General features: G+C 54.1%; 12 protein-coding genes across 20 annotated transcripts; 11 read left to right on the forward strand and 1 right to left on the reverse strand.

The window, feature by feature from the left end:
* Positions 1 to 420: 420 nt before the first annotated feature.
* ABB37_05929 (hypothetical protein) lies at positions 421 to 4,716 on the forward strand (the record flags this gene model as incomplete). The annotated part of the gene is made up of 1 exon (XM_015804157.1): positions 421 to 4,716. The coding sequence occupies exon 1, from the start codon at positions 463 to 465 to the stop codon at positions 4,714 to 4,716; it is 4,254 nt and encodes a 1,417-aa protein (XP_015657291.1). The 5' UTR covers positions 421 to 462.
* A 433-nt stretch (positions 4,717 to 5,149) lies between these two features.
* On the forward strand, positions 5,150 to 6,411 carry ABB37_05930 (putative mitochondrial hypothetical protein). Of its 4 annotated transcripts, none has more exons than XM_015804158.1 (1): positions 5,150 to 6,411. In XM_015804158.1, exon 1 carries the CDS (start codon positions 5,331 to 5,333, stop codon positions 6,171 to 6,173), a length of 843 nt encoding a protein of 280 aa, XP_015657292.1. In that variant the 5' UTR covers positions 5,150 to 5,330; the 3' UTR covers positions 6,174 to 6,411. The 4 variants fall into 4 exon arrangements, with proteins under 4 accessions (XP_015657292.1, XP_015657293.1, XP_015657294.1 ...); XM_015804159.1 differs by having other exon boundaries at positions 5,178 to 6,411; XM_015804160.1 differs by having other exon boundaries at positions 5,207 to 6,411.
* Positions 6,412 to 6,695: 284 nt separating this feature from the next.
* ABB37_05931 (hypothetical protein) lies at positions 6,696 to 7,643 on the forward strand (the record flags this gene model as incomplete). 2 transcript variants are annotated; one of them, XM_015804162.1, is made up of 1 exon in its annotated part: positions 6,696 to 7,643. In XM_015804162.1, the coding sequence occupies exon 1, from the start codon at positions 6,804 to 6,806 to the stop codon at positions 7,641 to 7,643; it is 840 nt and encodes a 279-aa protein (XP_015657296.1). In that variant the 5' UTR covers positions 6,696 to 6,803. The 2 variants fall into 2 exon arrangements, with proteins under 2 accessions (XP_015657296.1, XP_015657297.1); XM_015804163.1 differs by having other exon boundaries at positions 6,760 to 7,643.
* A 632-nt stretch (positions 7,644 to 8,275) lies between these two features.
* Positions 8,276 to 8,917, forward strand: ABB37_05932 (putative mitochondrial GINS complex subunit Psf3; the record flags this gene model as incomplete). Of its 2 annotated transcripts, none has more annotated exons than XM_015804164.1 (1): positions 8,276 to 8,917. In XM_015804164.1, exon 1 carries the CDS (start codon positions 8,357 to 8,359, stop codon positions 8,915 to 8,917), a length of 561 nt encoding a protein of 186 aa, XP_015657298.1. In that variant the 5' UTR covers positions 8,276 to 8,356. The 2 variants fall into 2 exon arrangements, with proteins under 2 accessions (XP_015657298.1, XP_015657299.1); XM_015804165.1 differs by having other exon boundaries at positions 8,299 to 8,917.
* A 358-nt stretch (positions 8,918 to 9,275) lies between these two features.
* Positions 9,276 to 10,814, forward strand: ABB37_05933 (hypothetical protein; the record flags this gene model as incomplete). Its single annotated transcript, XM_015804166.1, has 1 exon — positions 9,276 to 10,814. Exon 1 carries the CDS (start codon positions 9,399 to 9,401, stop codon positions 10,812 to 10,814), a length of 1,416 nt encoding a protein of 471 aa, XP_015657300.1. The 5' UTR covers positions 9,276 to 9,398.
* A 4,088-nt stretch (positions 10,815 to 14,902) lies between these two features.
* Positions 14,903 to 15,632, forward strand: ABB37_05934 (thiolase protein-like protein; the record flags this gene model as incomplete). The annotated part of the gene is made up of 1 exon (XM_015804167.1): positions 14,903 to 15,632. The coding sequence occupies exon 1, from the start codon at positions 14,937 to 14,939 to the stop codon at positions 15,630 to 15,632; it is 696 nt and encodes a 231-aa protein (XP_015657301.1). The 5' UTR covers positions 14,903 to 14,936.
* Positions 15,633 to 15,976: 344 nt separating this feature from the next.
* ABB37_05935 (thiolase protein-like protein) lies at positions 15,977 to 16,555 on the reverse strand (the record flags this gene model as incomplete). The annotated part of the gene is made up of 1 exon (XM_015804168.1): positions 15,977 to 16,555. One exon carries the CDS (start codon positions 16,553 to 16,555, stop codon positions 15,977 to 15,979), a length of 579 nt encoding a protein of 192 aa, XP_015657302.1.
* A 70-nt stretch (positions 16,556 to 16,625) lies between these two features.
* On the forward strand, positions 16,626 to 17,237 carry ABB37_05936 (hypothetical protein; the record flags this gene model as incomplete). 2 transcript variants are annotated; one of them, XM_015804169.1, is made up of 1 exon in its annotated part: positions 16,626 to 17,237. In XM_015804169.1, exon 1 carries the CDS (start codon positions 16,698 to 16,700, stop codon positions 17,235 to 17,237), a length of 540 nt encoding a protein of 179 aa, XP_015657303.1. In that variant the 5' UTR covers positions 16,626 to 16,697. The 2 variants fall into 2 exon arrangements, with proteins under 2 accessions (XP_015657303.1, XP_015657304.1); XM_015804170.1 differs by having other exon boundaries at positions 16,635 to 17,237.
* Positions 17,238 to 17,490: 253 nt separating this feature from the next.
* ABB37_05937 (diphthine synthase-like protein) lies at positions 17,491 to 18,339 on the forward strand (the record flags this gene model as incomplete). The annotated part of the gene is made up of 1 exon (XM_015804171.1): positions 17,491 to 18,339. The coding sequence occupies exon 1, from the start codon at positions 17,524 to 17,526 to the stop codon at positions 18,337 to 18,339; it is 816 nt and encodes a 271-aa protein (XP_015657305.1). The 5' UTR covers positions 17,491 to 17,523.
* A 235-nt stretch (positions 18,340 to 18,574) lies between these two features.
* Positions 18,575 to 21,037, forward strand: ABB37_05938 (hypothetical protein; the record flags this gene model as incomplete). The annotated part of the gene is made up of 1 exon (XM_015804172.1): positions 18,575 to 21,037. The coding sequence occupies exon 1, from the start codon at positions 18,599 to 18,601 to the stop codon at positions 21,035 to 21,037; it is 2,439 nt and encodes an 812-aa protein (XP_015657306.1). The 5' UTR covers positions 18,575 to 18,598.
* Positions 21,038 to 21,924: 887 nt separating this feature from the next.
* On the forward strand, positions 21,925 to 22,529 carry ABB37_05939 (hypothetical protein; the record flags this gene model as incomplete). Of its 2 annotated transcripts, none has more annotated exons than XM_015804173.1 (1): positions 21,925 to 22,529. In XM_015804173.1, the coding sequence occupies exon 1, from the start codon at positions 21,969 to 21,971 to the stop codon at positions 22,527 to 22,529; it is 561 nt and encodes a 186-aa protein (XP_015657307.1). In that variant the 5' UTR covers positions 21,925 to 21,968. The 2 variants fall into 2 exon arrangements, with proteins under 2 accessions (XP_015657307.1, XP_015657308.1); XM_015804174.1 differs by having other exon boundaries at positions 21,937 to 22,529.
* A 424-nt stretch (positions 22,530 to 22,953) lies between these two features.
* ABB37_05940 (hypothetical protein) lies at positions 22,954 to 23,445 on the forward strand (the record flags this gene model as incomplete). Of its 2 annotated transcripts, none has more annotated exons than XM_015804175.1 (1): positions 22,954 to 23,445. In XM_015804175.1, the coding sequence occupies exon 1, from the start codon at positions 23,074 to 23,076 to the stop codon at positions 23,443 to 23,445; it is 372 nt and encodes a 123-aa protein (XP_015657309.1). In that variant the 5' UTR covers positions 22,954 to 23,073. The 2 variants fall into 2 exon arrangements, with proteins under 2 accessions (XP_015657309.1, XP_015657310.1); XM_015804176.1 differs by having other exon boundaries at positions 22,991 to 23,445.
* Positions 23,446 to 23,757: the final 312 nt, after the last annotated feature.

A 23,757-nucleotide genomic window follows, 5' to 3' on the forward strand; every position in this document is an offset into this window, starting at 1 on the left:
TTGCTGTTCGTTGCTACCGCTGTCGCCGCGTCACAGCTTTTGTGCCTGCTGTACACTGATACTCGCTTGCTCCTCTGATTTCTGTCACATTAATATTTGTTTTCTCTGAGTCAAAGAATACTCTTCGTTTCTTTACGTGTAAAACGTGATCTGTGTTCAACTCAATGATCCAGCACTACCTGAGCTTCTTGATTGCCAAGTATACTACAGAGCTGTCTTTCTTCTGTCGTCTCAGCTTTCGCCGCTGCTGAAAGGCTCCATGCAGTGCAGTGAATTGCTTCAATAACGTCTGAGTTTTTCGTGTGTGTGTGTGTTCAAACACGCGTGTGCCTCCTCAAACTCCATGGCTTTCTTCTCACCCCTTTCTTCTTCTCTACTTCATAAAATATCTGCCCAACAAACGCACGTGTGACAACACGAAGCAGCACAAATAAAAAAGCCTCGAAAAGTAAAATAGGTACGATGGAGTGGGCAGCCGCGCAGCAGCAGCAGCACCACTGCTTCCTGGCCCGATTTACAAGCCCAGATCCCCAGGTGCAAGCCTCCAATCTACACCAGCTGGACGCCCTTGCACAGCACCCGGACGCCCTCCTTTCGGTCTCTGCTATTGTGTGTGATGGCTCCAGCTCTCCCACTGTGCGGCTTTCCGCGGCCACAGTGGTCCGTCAGCTTCTTCGCCGACAAACTCGGCTTTCCTTCTACCTGGGTTCAAGCATGAATGGCACAAGCACGGAGACCTCCCTTCACCAATTAATCGCGGACCTTCTGCCATCCTCTCTCCAGCCTGACACTTCCGCTTTTCCAGCTCCGCTACGGCGGGCCACGACGAGTCTCATTGCTACTTTGCTGAAAGCAGCCGCTGCGGATTCGGCGTGCTTTGCGGCCGCGACGTCTGCGTGGGACAACCTCCTCTGCCACCTTCTTCACGTCACTGCACAGGCCGGATTGTCGTCTGCTCCTAATGACAATGCGCACAGCACCGCGAGCTTAGGCGCTGGCGCGCAGACTGCGGCCCTTCTACGAGAAATGTGTGAGGTGGCGCTGACGGCGTCGCGTTCGCTGCGTGAGTGGGTGGGCGGACAGCAGTCGCAGAGCGCCGCTTTGTGCACCCTCTTTTCCCAGCAGCTGCAGCTCCTGCGATCGGCCCTGAGCCCTCACCTCAACTGCAATCCCGAAGATCCCTTACATACCCGCGCACTGGCCGCGTGGATGGAAAACCTCTTAGCTGCCTTTTCCTCCTGCATGGAGTCCGGCGTGCTGCCCTCGACAACGCCTGACTTCCTCGACAACGTACATTCCGAGTCGGGGGACGGTCCCGCGGTGCAATCACTGAGGGAAGTCTCCGCCGCAGTCGCAGGGATACACTCCGACATACAGGACATTGCGTTAACTCTCGTGCTGGTGCCGTTTGCGTCGTGGAGTGAAGGTGTAAGCACAGTGGCCGCAATTCCACCTCTGCCGCATCCTCTGCAGTCCACAGCACCCTTTGTCGTAGCGGCGATGCGTTACATGGCGGACGCCGTCCTGATGGAACCCTTCGACGTCCTCAACGGGCGCTTTCAACGTGCCGCAGTACCACTGCTTACTGCGTATTGCCAGAGTGCGGCTTCCACGCAACTTGTGTATGACGGTGTGGGAGACGCAGCCAGCGTTCACGCTGCCGTGGTGGCGAGTGTGAGCTACGCTGCACAGTTGGTTCACGTAGAGCACTTTCTCGGTCTTCCATCCGTTCGAACGGAAAAACCAGGCTCCTACGATACAACTAGCATGACCGCCTCGTACGTGGCATGTGTGCACTGCATGCTGACCAGCGCCGCCACATTGCCACCGTCGATAGCGGGGCAACTTCACGAGCACACGGTGCAAGAGCCGGACAGTGCAGCGGAGATGTTGGTGACATCCGCTTCTGCACGACGTCGAGGACAACGTGGTCGACGCGTCGACGGAGCTAACACGGACAGAGAGTTTGGTGATGTCAGCGGCGGTGGTAACGAAGGAGAAGAGCAGGAAGGGTCGGAAGAGTTCACCATGGCAGACGCATTGGAAGCCCAACTACCCGACAACGGCACGCTGCGCCAGGCTGTGGCGTGGTGTGCCAACAGCCTCACGTGCAATGCGGAGTGGATGGCTGCTTTGATGCCGCTCGTCCTCGCACCCCTGTCGCCGTCTCCGCCAGCGCAGCTGTCTGATGTGTGTGCGATGGAGTCGGCGCTCTTCGTGTGCAACGAAACGGTCGACAGCATTCTCGCTGACATGGGCATGACAGCGGCAGCCTCTGGTGAACAGCTTGCCGTTCAACTGAGCAATGTGCTGCAGCTTCTTCCGCCGTCATCGTCGGACGCATCGACGCTGGCGCGTGCGCCGTTCCTTCTTCGATTACAGGCGGTTCGCTTTCTGGGACGACTGGGAAGTGGACTGATGGAGGCGTGGAGGGGCCTCCGCGAGCACGCGGGAGACGCTGGCGACCGCGCTGCCGAATTTCGCACGCAGCGGCTGGCGCATTACACACATACTGCACTGAGCCCCGCTGGTGGGATGGAAGGAGTGCTGTGGACGCTTACACAGGTACTGAACGTGGAGGTGAACAAAGCCGTCCAGGTGGAGTGTGTTCGGGCGATCACCTCGCTCATTACCGACTGCGTTCGCACTCTCACAGACGTTGCTCGCACTGCTGGAAAGCGGAGCACCACTGGCACGTCCGACCTCGAAGAAGAATCACTCGATGACAGCAGCAACAGTGAGGGAGACGATGCTCCACCCAACAATCCTGCGCACAGCCCAGATATGAGTGCTGCGTCGATGCAGCACGTTACTTTGCTCTTCCAATCGCTGCGTCTCACTCCTGGCGTCGTCGCCCTCCCACAGACCCTCCACCTAATAAGCCAGAGTTTGCCCCGCTTTCAGTGGAGCGTGCGTCAGTCGATCTACCGTCTTTTCAGTGAGGCGTTTCCAGCACTGTGGACCTTCTGTCAACAGAAGTCAACAGAGCCGTGGGCGGGCGGGGACGACGCTGCCGCCGCGTCCACCCAATTTCTTGTCCGCACCGTCACCGCGCAGGCATTAGAAGTCCTCGCAGCTCACTACATGCACCTTCTCGCTGACATCCGCACCTCTCTCTTTGAGATGACGTCGCTGCTCTCCTGCATGGCCGACGTGGCGACCGTGATGGATGCCGCAGCGTTGGAAACGGTTCTACCTTGGATCCTTCAAGTGGCACACCACGTGCTGAGTCTCTACGCCGAGTACCTCGCTGGCTATGTGCGCAATGCAGACGGTACAAGCGGCAACACCACGCATGCCTCCTTTGAGGATGCCGCCGTCGACATGACCGATATGTGCATGGTGAGTCTGGACCTTATGAGCTGCGTCTGCGACGGTCTGCTAGACCGCGATGCCCTCCTCGCCCTTCAGCTGTGCCCGCAGAAGCAGGCGGAGGCGGCTGCAATGGACGCACGTGTCATGGCGCTCGCCGCTGTTCTTCTCTACCCAGCTGCCTCTATCAACAGTCGCGGTGGGTCATCGGGCTCCTCGTGCCCTGTGGATGACGCACTCCCAAATCGATGCGTAGCACTGCTGACGCTTTGTCAGTCTCGGCCTGACCACCCGTTACATGTGGCACTCGCAGCGCCTGCGACGGCAATGGGCCCACAAGAGGAATCTGCTGGCGGCACGGCTGATGAGCTCGGTGAGGTTCGACGAGCCTGCTTTGCCATTCTCTACGACTGCACCTTTCTTCTCGCCTACTCGGGATCTCTCTACCGCCCGTTTTCCACGCAGATACGCCGCACCGCCAGCGGGGACGGTCTCTCCGATGCTCTTGGCAACGATTTATTTACCTTGTGCCTCCGCGAAGTAATGCCGCACGGAGCTGCAGAGGCGGGGATATCGGAGCGCAGAGTGGACGCGGAAGAACTCAAGGCAGTGCTCACGCAAAATGTTGCCGCCTCCGACGCCTTATTGTGTCTTGGTGCCCTGCTGAGTCTGTGGGACCAGCAAAGCTGTGCGGCGCAACGAAAAGATCTCCTCCACGCTGAAGCTCACTCGGACGTTCCGCATGCCAGCGAGCGTGTTCGAGCAAGTCGCCCGGCGTCACTGCTTTCGCCTGCTTTCGATTCCACTCCACCACAGTCGTGGCAGTACGTACAGCACGTCTTTGAAAGCCTCCTCTCGTTGTTGGCGGACGCGAAATTTGCAGCGGGATCGTATTTGAGGCTCAACATGACGACTGCCGTGTGCGGGTTGGCGACGCTGCTGGCCAGTAGCTCCTTTTCCTCCTCCTCCGCTGACTCCACTCTGCAGCAGCACCGTCTCTCTCACCACAACCTTGTGGCACTCTTTGGTGTCGTCTCCAGCAGGCGTGTTCGCGAGTACGCACCCGATGCTGCCAGCGGGGAAGCAGAAGGCATGGGTGAGGCGGGGATGATTCTGTGGTGTTTAGGACGGGTGTGGCAGGACGCAGCGCAGCCGCTGCCGCACGACGCTCTTTCTGCGTTGTTGCGTGCTCGAGGGAATGACATGGCCAAAACGGCGGCGTGGCTTTTGCGGTGCATTACAACCCACACCAACTCTCTTCCACTACCGATGTGCCCCTTCTGGGCCTCGCTGCTTGAACTCTGGCGTCCCGCTGCGCTCTCTGTTGCGCAAGCGGCACAGGCCGGTGTTCTTGCGCTGACGCTGACCCAGTCGTCTGTGTTACACCAACTACTGCAACTTTAGCGGTGTATACGAAAGGGGTAAGCTGGATGCAGCCTCTTCTCCTCTCTTCGTCTTCATGAGCGTGCTCACTCTTGCTTTCGCATCGAATAAAGAAAGTAAAACGTATAAACGGGGGATTTCGTCAAGAAGGACAGGGAAAGCGCCCTCTGCACATTAACATAAGCGAAAATCATTCTTCTATCAATTTTGGGGGACTTCCAACGTAGGTAACCGCTCCAGCTAAGCTCATTATTTTCCGAAGGGTTTTAACGCGCGCCGATGCCGCTTGGGAAGTCGTTCGCACAACCCCGTTAAAGCAACTCATTATTATTATTACCTGCGGTCTTTTAGTCTCTTGAAAGGCACTCAACTTCCGACTGCCCTGTGGTAGACCTGCTTCATGTGCACAGGAAATTGTGATCTGCCGTGCGCCAACTCTTATGCCTCTTATAAAAGCCGGCTCCTCCTCTTCTTCTATCTTCAGTCTTTTATCTCTCTCACTTGTTATCCCAGTGCGTTCTTTCAGCGCATCAGATCAAGACAACGCCCGGCGTGCGTCCAGTTCTTCTCGCTCTCTCGCTTTCAAAAACGGTATTATATACTTCGCCACATTGTTTTCTACCTGGACTCTCGCCATGTCCGCCACCGCCACCGGCACGTGTCAGCACGGCCCGTACCACGAGTGCGCGTGCTACAAGCACGACACCGAGCTTCCCAACTACCGCCGCGACGTCGCCAACCCGCGGACGCTGCAGGGCTACTACGCCCCCAACGGCGGGTGCCCCTGCCCGGCGGGTTACGGCAGCGACGCCAGCAAGAATCTGCCGGAAAGCGCAACACCGACGGAGGGAAATGCGAAGCCGAAGGAGACGTTTCGCGCGGCGGACGGTCCGCACACGGTTCATACTGCGTCTGCCTCAGCGTCGTTCCCGAACTCGCGGAACTACGGCGGCACCGTCGCCCAACGCGGTCCAGCCGCCTCGGTGGTGGCCGCAATCGCCTTCAGCAACAGCGCCACCGGCGAGCCGAATATGACTCGCTCGGCCAAGAAGCAGGCGAAGGTGGAAGAGCGCGCGCAGGACCGCAAAAACTTCTTGAAGGCCGTCCTGCGCGACGAAATGCTGGCCCGCATGGACGCAGAGGGCCGCCGTGCGGAGTTGGAGGGCGACACCGAACTCATGGGCACGAACCACATCGATGAGTACGAGGCCAGCCAACGTGCGGCCGGCAAGGGGCAGCCGCTCAGCCCCGCCTCTCGCATGGCGTCGCGTGGCCCTCGTGAAGTCGCCACGGTGGGGGAGCAGTACGGCGAGATCATGGACGAGTTGGAGTTTGTGGCTGGCCGGCCCGTCGGCTCCAAGTACAACATCATTCGTCTGCACTACCTCGTGGAGGAGGAGCGACGCCTCAACGACCTCCGCCGCCAGGAGCGCCAGCAGAAGTCCGCCATTGCGTTCGCCGCCAAACAGAAGAAGTAAATCGTTTCCAACTTATTTTTGGTAAAGCTTGGACGTTCACACCTTCGCTTCTCCTTCTCTTTCTTTTAACAGGCGTGTTTGCTGTCGACATCGTCGTCTCTCTTCTTTTTCTCTATCTCTCTCACCCGTTATGTACGTCACGAATTCTGTACTGTTCGTTGTTTTTGTTTTTTTACTATTTCTCCTGTGATGTGTCTCCTCGCAACGATGTATGTATGTATCGCATGTCACCTGCAAACTCTTTCTTTCATTTTTTTTATTTGAACTTGCGCAGTTGTGCCGTCCAAGAAGAACACAACGATCCTCTACCCTCGGTGGCCGCACGACGGCAGCGCGCAAACGAATCTGCCGTCACACGCAAAAGTTTCCTGTCGCACCTACTCGATCGCCTCGTTGAACGCGGTTTTCATTCGCCGTCCCGCACCGTCTGCTTCCTCGAGTCGCGCTTCTTTTTGTATGCGTGCTTTACCAACGCCGCTACCCTTTCAATTATCACCTTCTCCTTTCTTTTCTTTTTCTCTCAGTCTTTTGTTGCTCCTTATTCGATCGCGGTCGCGTTTATCGGTGTGCTGCCTTGTTTCTTACTAGAGTTGATATCGCTCCGCTGCCACTCCGTCTCTCTACCCCACCATGGGCACCCCTCCGCCGTTCCTCCCGCCCGTGAAAGGCGCCTCTGCGAAGAAGGCCCCACAGCAGTCACGACTGGCCAACGGCAATGGCAGCGGCAACACCAACAACGCATCCCACCGCTATCACAAGTGCGGCTGCTACAGTCACGAGGACAACTTACCGAACTACAAGCTCCTCGCCATCCCACGCACTAACAACTACTACGCGGCGACCGGTGGCTGCCCGTGCATCCCGCGCGTGGCCGCCCGCCCGGGGAGCTGGCGCATGAAGAAGTCCCAGCTGCGCTCCTCCACCCACCGCTGCGGCAACGGCTGCACCAAGAATGAGAAGTCCACCAGCGGGGGGCCGTGCTGCCACCACAGCGGTGACCAATACGGGTGGCGTCCTGGGCCGCACACGGTGCTGGACAAGAACACCGCGGCCACGGGCAAGTGCGACACCTTCGGCAACCTCGCCTTCAAGTCTAAGTCACGCGCGTACCGCCCCATCGAGGACGACATCAGCGACGTGAGCAGCGCCTCCCCGCAGAAGCTGGAGGACCTGAACGCGCTCATTCTCGAGGAGCACCAGCAGCGCATGCGCGTTGAGGCGGACATCGATGAGCTCGCGGAGATCCAGCGAAACGGCACGGCCGAGGTGTACAAGAAGGAGTTCGAGGAGGCCCGTCGTCGCCGCCTACTGGCGCAGCTGTCGGAGGCAGAACTGCAGGAGCTACTGCGTGAAGTGAAGGACGTCTCGGACCGTCCACTGAACCAGACGAACATGGAGCTGCTGCAGCGCATCCTGCAGCGCCAAGACCACCTTCAGCGTCAGCGCGAGTACTACGCGGCTCAGGCATAAAAGGTCGCTACGCCACGGTCTCCGTGAAATGAAAAAGAACTAACGATGTCAACGAACCTGATTTATGTTTTCTGTTTTCCACCCACTTACCAAGGTGGGTTATGTATATGTGTGGTGTGCAGCCGTGTGCTTCCGGTTGCCTTATCTTTATGTTCTCTGGTTTCATCTCACTCCATTTGTACCTCTCTTTTAGAGCTCTTCGTTAACATGTAAACACCCATGTCTTCTTTCTCATCAATTATGGCAATCACTTTTTTTTTAAACTCAGAACATCAGCGGTGCGGGCGACTCCACACGAGTGTTTTTACCAGTGTGTCCACTGAGGCGTCAGTCCATGAGAGCACAAGTGCAATGTGACTCGGTACCATGGAGAAGCAGCCGCAGCAGCGATGCACACGTGGAGGAGAGTGCCAGGCGTACACATCCGTGCGTTCTTTTTATTATTTCTTGTGACTCCTCCTCGTGCCGACGACGTCAGCAGACACAACAGCCTGCTCTGTGGGGCACCTTGTTAGCTCTCTCTCTCTCTCCTGCAGCCTCTCCCCTCTCTCTTTCCTCCGGCTCTTCCCATCATCGCGCCCAGCATTCGTGCTCCGGCGCATTTGTTTTCCTTCCGCTCCACCGTGGAGGGAAGTACACACACACATCAATTGTTAGAGTCACATAGAAAGACACATAGAATCTATCTCATCTCCCCTCGCTCTGTTTGCAATATGATCCGCAGTCACTTTGACCTGGACGATATCGGCGCCGCGGAAGAACTCGTCCCCGTGACGTTCACCGTTCCGTCCTTCAACATGGGGAAAGACCTCACAGTGCGCACCGTGGAAGGGGAGGCGGTGAACGAGGTGGCTGCGGGCTGCATCACGGCCATGCCGCTATGGGCAGCAGGCGCCCTTCGCGCAGACGGCTACGTCAGCGTGCACGCCCCACACAAGTTCTCCCTTGCCACCTTTCGCGAGTTTAAAACCGATCCGCTGGCGCCCAGTCTGCATCGCAAGTCTCCTTACTTCTACAAAGCTGGTCTGCAGCTGTGCCGTCTGCTGAGCAACCCCACATCCAATGGGCATATGAGCGCGGAGGGCAACCGGCTTGCGGCCCAGCTCTTCCGTCTCTACCAGCTCCGCTACCTTCGCATCATCTTTGCGGCCGCGAAGAAAGGCTTTGACCTCAACGACGTGCGGGACAAGTTGGAGGAGTCCGAGCGGAACCTCCTCGACGCCTACCTGCGTGGCCAGGCTGAGGAGGCGGTGTGGTATGCTAGCTTTACGTAATGGAGTGAAACTCGCATTCTTCTGTTGTTTCGTTGCGATTGGAAGGAAAGTGCAGATTGCTCGATAGATTCCGACGCGACGGCGCAAAGAACAATAAGAGAATCGAACTCAAAGCCCATCCGGTTTTTTTTTCTCTTCTCACTGTATTTGATGCGCCTCCGCTGTACTCTGCGTAACTTTGGATGCGCTTGCATCGCGGACGATCCGCATGCGCGCGCACGCTGTTTTCTGTGACCTCTCCTTCTCTCCTTCCCAACTGTTGTTTTGAACTTGACCTCTTTACCTTCCTTCCCTCTTCACGTTTTCTAACTCCTTCCTCCCCTTCATCTCACGCACACATCGACAACGTTTTTCTTTCAGCTGAGCAGTTCTGTTGTTGCAATCGCTGTTGCTTTCCTTTGTTTCGTACTCGTTCTTTTTCTTTTTGAAGTTAGCGACCTGCGCTTTTAGTGCTCCCCCACATCCTCCTCCTCACGTTGACATGGCGGACCAGTCGCGGGACTCCTCCCCGGACCCGGCGGATGATCGGCCGCCGGTGAACTTCGACTCGGTGCTGCGCTACCCGTTCCGCGAGATGCGCACGGAGTGGTTCGACGACTACATGGACAACATCTCCTCCTCCAAGCGCATCCCAGTGGCGACGCGGCTCATGGACTGTCTGATGGCACACACAGTGCTGCACGAGGACCCCTTTCTGGAGAAGGTTGTGACGGTGATCTACAACCGTGTCGCGAACAACGAGGCCTTCCGCAACATGACCGGTGTATTTGGCGAGGCGCACGAGGTGTTCCGCATCGTCTGCATGACGGCGAAGTTCACCGTGTCCAGCGCCAGCGAGAAGAACGTCCTGCTGAACCTGCTGGAGCAGCACTGCACGCGCTTTCAGATCGCGGCGCAGAAGGTCAAGTCTGACAACTCCGAGGCCCTCGTCGCGGCGGCGGAGCGCGTGACGGAGAGTGTGTTTTTCCTGCGCAAGAACATGGCGTCGACCGACGCCTTTCGGCGGCTGATGGACGCCATCAAGTCCCTCTTCTTCATCGTCAACACACGCAACGGTGTCTCGCCCGGCTCGTCGGACGGCAAGTCCGTCTTCAACACCTTCGTGTGCTGCGACGGCTGCCCTTGCTACGCGAAGCTGCGCACCGGGCCGACGGTCTTTCTGCGCGATATGGAGAAGATCAAGATTCTCGACTGTGTCATGATGGCTGCGACCAACGCAAAGGACGCTTTGATGCTGGAGATGGCGACGCGTTTTTTGCACAACTTCTGCAAGGACTTCATGGAGAACCCGCACCTGGACGACATCGGCAACCTCATCCACAACGGCCGCCTCTTCTACTGCCGCACGGCGCTGTTTGACGCCCTCAACACCATCACATCCCCGCAGCCCGGCTTCGCAGACGTGCAGACCGCGAAAACAGTCAACTTGGACCGCATCGTCCTGGCGCTGCTGTGGGTGAAGAACGAGGTGAAGGACATCCGCATCCTGTGCAAGCTCGTGCCGACGCTGAACGAGGCGCTCGCCTCCGCTGAAGTCGCGTACACCCGCCTGGACTCCGACGACGTGCTGCAGATTCTGCACACGCTGAAGGAGTACATCCTCGCCATTTTTGCCGCGTTGAGCTTCCCAGAGTACCACCTTGCAGTCCACAGCCGCGACGTCTTCATCGGAAAGCAGGCGGATATGAAGTGCGCCAATCCGGCGTGCCCGGGAAGCACGAAAGATCTCCTCAAGTGCAGCGGCTGCGACGTCACCTTCTACTGCTCGTCGGAATGCCAGAAGGCGGATTGGGACAAGCACAAAAACTTCTGCCACGAGATCGAATCCCGTCGCACCCAGCCAACGAGCGCAGCCTTTTGCTACAGCTCGCCGCAAGTAATCAAGCCTGTGTCCTAAAACGGAATCGAATGTCTAAATGAAACCGTAACTCAAGTGTTGAAAGAGCGGTGCATTTTGAAACGGACAGAGAAGCGCTCCAATGAAAGACCTGTCCTTAAGCATGTTACAAAAACATGCATGAGACGCATTCTTTACCTAGAAGAAAAGGAACCACCGAACCCAGGCGCACCCAACAGGGGCAGAACCGGCACTCTCCGCTGAATTCTTTCACGCCTGTATCTGGTTCCACAGCCCCTTCTGCCAGCCTTTTCCCTTTCCGCTCCTCGCCTTTTCCCCTCTTCTTTTCACACGCGGCCGCCCACACCCAGCCAGGACGCCCCTCGCGCAACAGAAAACCGCGGAGCACAGCCACCCCACAACGTCCCCTGCCACGAGCGCAACCCAACGCGAAGAAAGGTTTGAGGGACCTCCTGGGACAGCCGCTTCTGCGGTGCGTTTGGCGTGTCCGGCACGGCCCTCCCTCGCCGCCCCAGGGCCCCCACCCCGGCCGAACCCGCCCGCCCTCTCGCCGCCCACCAAACCGCCCCGACCGCGCCTCTGTCGTGGTGGTTCCTTTTTTCTGTCTTTCGTCTTCATCCTAATAGCAAGTGTTTTTCTTTTACGGAGAGTCATCTAGTTTTGCACTGTGTTGTAGTTGAACTTTACTATTTTTCATGTCTAGAATTAGAGGGGTTTCACTCAGGTTTCGATGTTGTGTTTTTGTATTTCCCTGCTCTTCGTGCGTATCATTTCTGCCAAAAGGAAGAGCATATTTTTACTCCCCCAAATGGTCACTTCCACTGAGGTGCACGAATGCAGTGGCTGGCAAGGATTGCGCTCACCATCACCGCAGTGTAAAAACAAAGTAGCCTCAGCGGTCCACCGTTTGGTTTAAGTGACGCATTGGGGCTCTTTTTCGTGAGTCGCATCGAATATGTGAACTGCTGCAAGTCTCTCCAGCTTGTATGCCGCCCCGACCTGTCAGTGGAGCCAATAAACCCGCAACCGGAAACAAAGACAAGCTGCAGTCCACAGACTTACTCACTTAATGAGTACTAGACCCTGACACCACGTTGAGGTGCCAGGCCTCATCCCGATTCGTAACTTTTCCGGATTTTCCCTCAAAATTTGTGTGTTAGTAATCATCAGAGGTGCCTGTCGGTCCCTTTTGGAAAGTCTTGAAACCCGCTGCGATATGTATGTGCAGTCTCCTACTTTGCCACCTAAGCCGGAGAGGTGGATTTGTTGTGAGTGCTGGGGGCGCCTGCTTCGCTGGCACCTTCCAGACTCGAAATTGCCTGTTGCGATTGCCTTGTTCCTTTCCCGTGGCGGGGCTGGCCGCTTCCATCACCATCCCGTAAAAAAGAAAGAAACGATGAAAGTAGAGTCTTCGCTTTTCATCCCCAGCCGCTGCAGCGGAAAGGTTTGATGAAACAGCAAAACTCTTGAAAAAAAAATGTTTTTTGAATTGCGACAATACTTGCAAAGAAAACTCCATATTTCGACCCTTACAACGGTCTCATGGAGAGTTACTCTGAGGGAAAACACCGAGTGTACGTTAAGAAGAAAACTTGGAATCGAATATGCTGTCGAACGCACTACGCTAGTTTTAAATGACCTAAACCTGTACGTGTATACCTCACGCACGATGCTTTCCCGAGCACGTTCAATAGATCGGCGACACCAACACTGAATCTAAGTGATTTAGAAGCGTTGCTATCAAACACTGATTTGGCCTCTCGTTACGAAAAAACAGCACAGAGAACGCTGAAACGCCAATTCAGTTCTGCAGCGCTTTACAGGCAGAGATTCCCTACTGCAAAATCCGGCAGAGTTAAATCAGCAGCCGATCACTATACCTGTCGGTAACAGAACTCAATCAAGCGCGTCACACACATTATTATCTCCATTGACGAGCAATAGTTACTCCTACACCGCGTTCAATGCTGAAACCCCTCCACCGACTGAAAGCAAACGTAACGCCAGAGAGCACGAGGCCGAACTCGTCTTTTTTAGAGTAGGAGTATCGTCTTCTTTACGTTTCCTAGGCAATAAAAGATGAGTACCAACCCAGAGCACCGCAACCCTGCTGCACAAGATAGACAACAATGCACACCATTTGCACTTTCTGGAAAGAAAAGCAGTCTTACAGCTGGCACACGCTGATAATTGCCAAGGATACCCAATAGCCCTTGTTTCAAAAGACGTTAGTTTTGAAAGACTACCGTGAGCGGATGTACTGCGAAACTGGGTCAGCGGGCGTAGGGAGCTGGTCTTCAGGCTGAGCGACAGCACAAACAAGACGTTTCTGCCTCGCCTACCAGGTCCATGTTTCCACAAATGTGTTGAGTTCCGTGGGATCAGGAGGGAAAAAGGGTTTGTCTCCACTAGTTCTGTTTTCTCTTCTCCCTGAAGTGTTTACGCACCCCACTGCTTACGGCTCAAAGAAATAATGCCGCTACTTCCCTCACAGGAGGCCCTGTGTCCGTCCTTTTGTCCATTAGTGGCGTTTTACTTGCAGTGAATGGAAACCGTAGCCGCAGAAAGAGTAGCGGGAGCGAAATGTATCCCCAGTGAGCTCCACCACAGGGAGTGTCTCACAGTTTTTTTATGTTACAAGTTTAACACCGGGCTTGTCGGATGAGTTGTCTGTTCGTGGTGCTCTGCGAAAGACGCGCTCTTCCGGTTAGGTCAGCAGATGCGCTGAACAATGGCGAGCTGTGCATCCACAAATGTACAGCTTGGCAGCGTGTCCGATTGCAGTCACTCTTGGTACCGGTAAGCGGATCGGCGGATTGTGGCAAGAATGGCTCCGCGTCGCAAGCAGTGCAGTTCAAGTCTCTGTCTACGGTGTGTCTATTGAGGTGGCAAGAACGTATGCTGTCTAGCCTCCACACCAGTCAGTGAATAAGGTGCAACCATAGCTTTTCAGATGCCCTCTCTCGTATTCAGGACCCCCGCCTGGTTGATGACCAGGGCCTCTGCCGTGCCAAAGCATGTGCTATTCGGCACCCAATTGACGCCGGTTCTGTTAAGCTGCATGTGGAGGAAGACAGACTGAAAATAGCCGTGCGGCAAAAGCACTACCTGCTGACCTTCCGAGTTCTGTTAAGAAGCTGTATCAACTTCTCTATCATGATGTATGGCTCACTGGCTCACACTGGACGCAATTGCGAGTAGGTGTGACTTGAGAATCAAGTGCAACAGAACACCAGGTGCGAAAGGTTAGAGAGCTTACCGTGGGTGGCCGGTGTGCCTACTTGAGCGCAAGGGTCGAAAGAAGCCCGGTTGTGTAGAATGCAATACTTCATCAGCGTTACGTTGACAGGTTTTCAAGGAACCGTAAGGGAGCAAAACAAAAACGTGCCTCGTTTATCTTCTTTTCAGTTGATGAACGAAATCTTAGCGCGCAAAGAGAACACACTGAAAAGGCTTTTTCTCTCAGCCAAGAATTCTTGGTGTTGCGGTGAGCATTTTCTTTCTATGTTGAAACAAGAGCGGTGAAGGGGTGACACGAGCCTTTTTGCCGGACGCTCGGCATCGTGGAGGGGAGGGGGTCTTTGACCTCACAACGTGAACATCCCCGAAGAAGATAAGAAGGAGCCCCCCAAAAGAATGAGGAAGGGAAGCGAGACCCTGATGGCGGGAGCTGCGTAGGTAGGTTTCCTTTAGCAAAGAGAGGCCGTTGCGGATGTTGCATTTAGTGCGGAGCGGAAGTCGATGACAAGACCCTGACCACTGCCGAAAAGGGAGCAGGGATGGATAGGAGCGGCTGTACATCGGCTGTCTGCGGCCTTTTTTGTTCAACTGGAGAGTTATTGCAGCGAGAATGACCTGCTTTGGCTCGCCGGAATTGCACTTTCTCCTGCGCATGTTATCGCGTAGTAATGATAATGGAAGTCGCGGCGGCATGCAAAGATGTCTGACTACTAAATGATTTGATCATAAACTAACGAAAGCGCTTCACCAGCACCCGTCTCGTTTTGCTGCGGCTCATAGAGAAGCGTGGTACCGAAAGCGTAGAGGCTCCGTCAAGTCTAGAGTGTCTTCGTCATTTCCATCTTTCTTGCTGTCTTTCTTTGTCTCCTCTCACTTTAACAACACGCAGGACGCGTTGTTGTTTTTCGACACTCTATCAGAATGCACTGCAGCCGCCGCTCGCTTGCGCAGAAAGCCGTCTTCGTAACGGGAACGAGGACGCCGTTTGCGAAGTCCTTCGGTACGCTGTTAAAGATGGACACACTGCAGCTAGCGAGCGCTGCAGTTGCTGGGCTTCTCGATAAAACGAAGTTGGACCCACGCGAGATCAATCACATTGTGTGGGGCAATGTTGTGCTACAAGGCACTATGCACAACTGCGCACGCGAAATCGTAATCGAGCTTAACCTTCCGAAATCTATCACGGGTAACCTCACCAGCATGGCATGCGCCAGCGGGTTGAATGCACTCGCGCAGGCGTGCATGCTTGTCGAGAGCGGCCATGCTGACGTTGTCATTGCTGGAGGGAGCGACAGCTTGAGCAATCTCGAGGTGCCGCTACCGAAGTCGGTAGCACACGGACTGATGGTGGCGCAAAAGAAAGGGGTCAAGGGCTTCTTCCAACACGCCGGCTACAACCCAGCTGCCTGGCTGCCGAAATCTGTCGCCTTGGCAGAGCGAAGTACTGGGAAAACGATGGGATGGCACGGTGACGTCATCGGCGAGCTGAACAACATCTCGCGTGAAGCACAGGAAGCTTTTGCGGTCGCTTCACATGAGAAAGCAAACCGTGCCACAAAAGCTGGGTATTTCAAAGATGAAATTGTTCCCGTCTCCGTCGAGAAGAAAGGGAGATAAACAAATGCGAAAGAAAAGCAACAGAGTCAATAAGCAACAGCTACACCGCTGAAAGCACTTTTTCAATCGTGCAAAAAGCAGAAAGGATGCTGAAACAAAGGGTAAAGAGATACTAAGATAGTAAATGCAGTCAAGCTCCACTAAACGGTGATCTATTTGATTTGCTAATAATGATAGAGAAAAAAAAACGCTTGCAGTAGATGGAAAAGGCAGAAGAAAGAAGACACTCACTTTCAGAAAAAGAAAAGCCAACTTCGCATTCGGCTATTGGATGTGTACGCTTATCAGTGAGTGCTGGTATAACAGAGAATAAAAACAGCAAATCCTTCAACTTAAAACTCGGTTCATTTACTCGGTGTGTGCTCCAGAACGGCAACACCACCGAGACCACCTGCAGCACAAATGCTGACGAGGCCGTTTCGCTTGCCAGTGCGGCGAAGTTCATTTGCCAATGAAGTCACAATACGGCCACCGGTCGCAGCAAATGGGTGACCGAAAGCCAGTGAGCTCCCATTGACGTTCAGCTTAGAGGGATCGATGTCCTCGGAAAGAACTGCCTTGTTGCCGTTGGCATACTTGTCGAAAAACTCTTGTGACTTGAGACACTTGAGAGTCGCGAGAACCTGCGCTGCGAATGCCTCGTGCACCTCAAAAAGGTCGATATCTTTCGGCGACAGCCCAGCCTTTTTCAAAGCTGGACCCCAGCCAAGAACAGGTGCAAGCAAGAGTTGAGGATACGGATCGATGCCAGAGAAATGCCAGCTCTTCACCGTGACGTCCGTCGGAAAACCCAGTTTCTTTGCTTTCTCCTCAGACATCACCAGCATTGCGCTTCCGCCGTCCGTCAAGCCGCTCGATGTTGCGGCAGTGACAGTACCTCCTTTGCGGAAAACAGGCTTCAGCTTTGAGAGCTTCGACTTCATCTTCTCCGTGTCCGGTGAAAGAAAATCGTCTGTGGTGATCTGCACCTTCTTGTCTCGTCTTTTTCATGCTAGTCATGCCAGCCGTCTCTTCCACATTCACACCGACACCCACACACAACCACAAAGAGTCGTTGTTCTCAACATGACCGTTTGGGCAATTGGAACAACCAACCGCGCCAAGGTCGAGTGCGTGGTCACCGCCGTGAACAAGTGTTTCCCCAACGACGTTCACGAGGTTCGTGCAGTTAATGTCGAGTCTGGTGTGACGGATCAACCGATGTCGGCTGAGGAGACACAGAAAGGCGCCGTCAACCGAGCCAAGGCCGCATTGAACGCTGTTCCTGACGCAGACTTCGGCATCGGGCTTGAGGGTGGCCTCGAGCACATTGGTAAACGATGGTTCGAATGTGGCTGGATGAGCGTCATAGAGCGCAAAACAGGCAAATGTGGCATCGGCTCTTCCGCCCGCTTTGAGATGAGTGAAACACTGATGCGGCCTATTCTCAGCGAAGGCAAGGAGCTCGCTGAGGTAATGGATGCTCTGACCGGTGAGAAGGACGTGCGGTCGGGTCTCGGCGCCATGGGAATCCTCACAGCAGGGTACCTTGGTCGTGCAGCGGCGTACGAGCATGGGCTGATTTTTGCACTTGCACCTTTTCTATCGGAGAGCAAATACTGGTAATTGTAAGCACACGTAAGGAACCGTAAAACCAGTAACACAAAACCAGGTGGTGATCACAAAAGACCAACGCTCTCTTCACTTTTTAGGCTCAACGAAAATGAATGAGTTTACGACAACAACTAAGTAGAAACAGCGAGACATGTGCTCCAAGCTCACTATCTCCGCTTCCCCTTTTGTGTCATTCCCTCTTTCTCTGGCTTCTTTCTCTTTCTTGACTCATTTCGTTGTTTTCCTTTGGGTACTCTGGCCACACAGCATCTATCGGCTCCGCATTCAAACTGCTTCAATGTTCACGCTCGTCGGACTCGGCCTGGGTGATGCGTCTGACATCACGCTGAAAGGCATGAACGCGGTGAAGGAAGCGGACATTGTGTATCTCGAAGCCTACACCTCATTCTTGATTAACAGCAACGCGGAGGAGCTCTCCTCCGCGTATGATAGACCTGTTGTTGTCGCCGACAGAGAAATGGTGGAGAGCGGTGTGGTCCTCGACGACGCTAAGGAGAAGAAAGTAGTGCTTCTTGTTGTTGGCGACGTGTTTGGTGCGACCACGCACTCTGACCTGATTGTGCGCTGCCACGAGCAAGGGATTGAGTGTAAGGCGATCCACAACGCCTCCATCATCAACGCTGTCGGTTGCTGCGGACTCCAACTGTATCGCTTTGGCCAAGTGATTTCACTGTGCTTCTGGACGGAGACGTGGCGTCCGGATTCGTGGTACGATCGCCTGAAGAGCAACCGGGTCGCTGGTATTCACACCTTGGTGCTGCTCGACATTAAAGTGAAGGAGATATCGGATGAGAACCTTGCACGTGGTCGGAAGATCTACGAGGCGCCGCGCTACATGACTATCAAGCAGGCACTGGAGCAACTTCTGGAAGTGGAGAGCTACAAAAAAGAAGGCGCTATCGCTGTTGACGGCTCTACATTTGCGGTGGGCGTGGCTCGTGTTGGGTCTGCAACGCAAAAGATCGTGGCTGGCTCGATGAAAGAGCTCCTTGACGCTGACTTTGGCGAACCCCTGCATTCGCTTGTTATCGCTGGCGATGTACACGAGTGCGAGCAAGAGCACGTCAACTTATTCCGGCTTCCGCAGCAGTAAACTAACTTCGTATAAACTCTTGTTAACTGTTTAAAGATATTGAAATCAAATACTAAACGTTCTCGCACACACACTCGAAGATGGCACTGGCGAATGAAAGAAGTCTCTTTATTTTAACGTTACGGGTGCCATTCTGAACTCTGCGCTTCCTTTATCAAGATTCTTTCTCATGTGCTAGCGCCGCTTTGTTTCTTTGTGCCCTTCCTTCATCTCTCCTTCTTCTGCCTTTCCCTACAGGTTATTTTCTGCAACTTCAGCAATGCAACCTATAGCTTCGGACGCATTCATGGCGATATCTGAGTTTCTTCCAGACCAGTCCATGTCTTGGATTTGCACCGCGCCTCTAACGCGACGATCACAGGAGAAGTCAACTCGAGGACTGCGCCTTGGGTTGAACCGTTACCAGCAGGTGGAAGCTTTTTCGTTCCGTAAACTGCGACGGCTGCGTCTGCGGTGCGATATCAGTGATGTTTACGGTCTACGACTGGCTCGGTGGTGGTTGCAAAAGTGCACCGACTTCTCTCCCTCTGATGCGGACCCAAGCGGCGGACCTGAATGCCAATCTGTTCAAGTTGGAGACGGTCTGGTGTTACGCGCGCCCCTGAAGTTTTCCGCGAGCGCAGAGTTTTCGCTGTCGGTGCACTGTTGGGGCGATCGCAAGGCATCTGCTGCGACGAGGAGCGGGTGTGCCAGCACTGCCGCTGTTCCTGAACTGAACTGCTCCTTGGGGGACCTGCTTTCACTCGGTCGTATTGATTGTGTGGAAATCAACGGCGCGACACTTCCGCCTACCCCTGCGGAGTGGCAGTCGTGCTTGGCGTTTTCGCGCGGAGTGGAAGAGTTCTGCCTCAAGGTTGGGTCCGTGCCACTGAACGAGCTGCTTTCGTTTTTGTACAGCAATGGCTCCACTCTCCAAGCTATCGAGGTTGTTGGTGTAGCGCTGCCTCGCTTGCAAATGCTCGCGCTTGCGCCGCGCATTGAGGAGGTGGTGCTGCGCAACGTCGCGATTCATCCTCAGTCTGTCGTCGTCATCGACTCCACTAGCGCAGGCCAGCCACCTCGACCTGCGCTGCCTTCCACACGAGTTCCTCTTTCAGACCTGGAGGCTTTGCAAGGCTTGAAAAAGCTCGATTTGATGAACTGCAAGGCGGACCTCGACTGCACTGGGATAGAACGCTGCACACTTTTACACTCCCTTCTTTTTAGCGGCTGCAGCATCACAGACGCTGACGTGGAGTCGATCGGGAAGCTGAGGCGCGTGGAGGAGCTTTTCTTGGCGCGAACACGGATTACCAATGTGCGGCCGCTGGCCGCAGTAGAGGACCTCAAGTTCTTGGTGCTCTCCAATACCATGGTGAACTCAGCCGGCATCGAGGGCCTGCAGACGCTGCCGAACCTCACTCGTTTTGATCTGTCGTCGACTCCCATTACAGATGTGAACTGTCTCAGCAAAAGCCGCAGTCTTGTGTATCTGAACCTCTCCAAGACGGCGGTGACAAGCGAGGGAATGCAGGAATTGCAACACCTGGCCACTCTTGAGCAGCTCGTCCTCAATGAAACCGCCATTCGCAACGTCTCATTTCTCTCCAACGCACGCTCGCTCAAAACGTTGTCCCTGCAGAGCACGTTGGTCGACACAGCCGGCATCGACGGGTTCCGCCGCCTCAAATCGCTACAAAACCTTTGTCTTGCCCACACTCGCGTGACGAAAGTGACGGAACTGCAGCATTGTGAGAACCTGTGGAGGATCGATTTGCAGGGCTCACTGGTGGACGAGGACGGGGTCGCCGGGCTGGAGCTCCTTCCTTCTCTGCGCGCTCTTTCTCTCTCGCAAACAGATGTTGCCGACATTGGGCGGATCTTAGCAAGCAGATCCTTGGAGCAGCTGGAGGTAAAGCTCAGCCGTGTGTCGAAGCACAACCCGTTTGGCGCGGTCACGAAGGATTCTCCTCTCAGAGAGGTCGTTCTGACACACTGTGATGCAACGGATGTCAACAACCTCGGCCTGTGTGCAGAGCTCAGCGTGCTCAATTTGTGGTCGACAAAGGTCACGTCGAAGGGCATTGCGGGGTTGCGCGACGCAAAAAGTCTGCGCGAGGCTGACCTTGCAGAGACCGAGCTCACAGATATTACTCCGTTGTTGAGTTGTTCTCAGCTTCGTACCTTGATCTTGTACAAAACGGCACTGCACACCATTGAGGGCGTCGAGGCGCTGTGCAACCTGCGTCGCCTCGACGTGGCGGAGACGCAAGTGTCCTCCATCAAAGGCTTGGAGCAATGCAAGCTTTTGGAGATCTTGAACATATCCAGTACGCTCGTCGATGACGCAGGGTTTAAAGGGATTGAACGCGCACAGTCACTCAAAGCCATTTTGTTGTCTTTCACACGGATCACCCAGCTCGGTGCTCTAGGGAATTGTACACATCTGAAAGAGCTGCATGCGCAGTCGTGTCCGGTGACGTCTGAAGGTCTTGCGGGACTGGAGAAGGCATTTCGACTAGTCAAGTTGAATCTGTCATACACAAAGATTGAGGGCAACATCGCTCGGTTTGTAGGCTGCCCGCAGCTGCAGAAGCTCAACGTCAAGTTCACATCCGTGTCGTACGAGGAGGTCCACTATGTCGAGATGTGTCTTCCTCACTGCCGCGTCATGAATGATGCTTCGGAGAGGACCAAAAAAGGGGTTAAACTAACATAAATCTTGAATTAGCTTTTCTTTGTATGTTTCCGGTTCAGAGTTTTCTTTTAATCACCAGAAAAATATCTTTCTTCTCCGTTTATTTTGTCGAAAGGCAATTATCACGCAAAAACATATAATTTGTTTGTCCAGATTCTGCTTCAGGACTATACATGCATTCACTCAACTTCTGAATCCTCCGTGTCGTAAGACACAACATCTTTCCTTTCTGTGTTGTTTCTATTTCATATTTTAGTATCCTTTTGCCTAAATTTTCTCCTCTTCAAATTATTTTGAATTCTTATTATTCTTTCGACAGTGTTACGATCGCAGACAACAGTAAAAATATGGAAGTTGCCTGGTAGCTAGCAGGAGGCTTAAAGTGCGTTAGACCTGCCTGCACCACACTTCCTGTTGTCCGAAACGGTCAACCTGGGCTGAAGTAAATAGCTCGTTCTTTTTTTTTCTCTTACTTGAAAAACGACATCTTTCGCAACAAAAAAAACTTCTAATGTTACTTCTGTTTCAATTTCTCTGTCTGTGATCGTCTACTATACACACTTGATGATCAATTTGAAAGCGAAGCCAGCACTAAAACGACTGGCTGCGAACAGTGTGCGTACTAACACGTTTTTTTCTGCTGCAGACTATTGATTTGCAGCCGCAAGGAGCCTATGCTGTATCTTGAGTTTATCTACCTTCTGGTTGCCGCCTCGTCTTCTTGCTAGTCGCGAGGAACCTATGAAAACTGAGTCGAAATCACGTGTATCTCCCTTTCTTTGGGTGTTTTCCCAACTCCCACTTCTTTCTTTTCGTCTTCTTTTTCGTGTTTGTTGTCTCACAATCATCGTGTTGTAACGCTGGTCAACCGCATCTCGTGCTGCAACACCGCGATACAATACATTTGTAGAGCGTCGACAAGGTGAAGAACGATCGTAGCGCATCCGCACCGATGCTCCGGGCTTCCACAATGGCGCGTCAGGCGCTTTGTGCCACCGCAATCACACGCAACTTCTTCCCCCTTGGCTACTCCTCAGGACCCAAGAACAAGCAGATCCTCTCTCCACCGAACAACTTGGACGGACGGACGACACATCACATGAAAAAGCTGCAGGGCTCCACCGACAAGCACCCTGGGCTGGTGCACCGCGATAAGCTGAAGCTGCACTGCGAGAGCTGCCGCTTCCATTGGGTCCAGGACACCCTCGTTGTCCGCTGCCCAGCTCATCCTGCGGAGCACAACCAGCGTGAGATCTGGCTGGAGCCGACGTGGACGTGGGGAAAGCAGCAGCCGTACCAATACTACAAGTACATGCCGGTGAACATCAACCCACGCACCCGCATGCATTTGGCGCGCGAGGATGCCAAAGGCATGAACAACGAGCGGCGGTCGCAAGGCTTGCCGACAAAGACGCGTTTGCTGGAAACCGAGCGTCGCGGCATCTCACGTGCGATTACGCAGATAGGTCACTACAACCAACGGTGGCAGACTCGGTTTCCTTTTGCTACGTGATTGGTGAGGAGGCTGTGGTGTTCTTGTGGCAGCAGTGTTGCCTGAGAGAAGGTTGGATGCCGTGACGACGGTGAAGCTAGCGTGTTGTGATGATGTGTTGTTTCTGACACTACATTACTTTGCCTTCAATTCCCAAATGCTCTCTCGTCCTTTCCTCTCGGTTTGTCGAGGACTTCTTCTTAGCATGCATCTTCATAAGCACACAGAAGCTTCTCTCTCTCTCTCTCAGAGCTGTGAAGAAAGATAAGGCGGCGGTGTGCTAAATGATTAGTGCGATATCCCCCTCTGCAGCGCTTCTTGACAAAATCCTGACTCAGTATTCCTCTTGAGCGTGTGACGTTTTCTTTTTAAGCACCACTTCTTGTCTCTCTCTCTCTCTCCTTCTTCTTTTAATGGCCGGACGTCTCGATGCAACTTCGATACAAGTGCGACACTACACACAAAACACACAAAATTTTAAAAGCTACGACGCTGACCTTCTATTTTTTTGGATCCTTGGCCTCTATTACTCAGTGGTGTACTGGCAAGAAGACAGCATCGAAGCATGAGCGCGGATCCTGAAGCGCCGTCGGACCCGTCGCGTTTGAGCGGCGGTCACATTGTGCGGAATATGATCTACGCACACGACCAGGACCACAACCTTGAAATTGTGTCCGGCTGGTCAGAGCAGGGGACGCGCGAGTACAACCAGGAAATAGTGCGTCCTGCTAATGTAAACATGAACAAGTATCACCCTTGCTTCGCTCTCAATCGAGACCTGCTGCGCTGCTCTGAGAGCTGCCCGCCGGAGATGAAGCTGGGGGGACGAACCGCCACGTGTTACTCGGAACGGAAGCTGCTAATGCAGTGCCTCGTGAAGAACAAGAAGTGGACCCCGGCGAGTGCGCCGAAGAAGTCGTGGTACCATTTTTGGTGAAGAATGGCGTAGAAAGATCGGAGGAGGCGGTGATCGTCCACTGTATTGCAGCATCGCAAAATGGCAGTGTGCACAACGGGTTGCGCCTCTTCGTCCCTTGTTTGGCGTTTCCTTTTTGGTGGTAGTAGCGAGTTCTTTCTTTGGAGCTTTTTGCAGCGAAATACTTCGTCACATCGATTAAACTTCTAAAGCCACGATTAAGTTCAATGATCGGGGAAAAACATATACAGATTTCTAAAAGGCGACTCGTGCACCACGGCGTGGTTTTGCTTCTAGAGCAGCTCAGTGCCGCCTTTGCGGTGCTGAAAAGAG

Source organism: Leptomonas pyrrhocoris (assembly GCF_001293395.1).
Source record: "Leptomonas pyrrhocoris isolate H10 chromosome Unknown, whole genome shotgun sequence".
NCBI lineage: Eukaryota > Euglenozoa > Kinetoplastea > Trypanosomatida > Trypanosomatidae > Leptomonas > Leptomonas pyrrhocoris.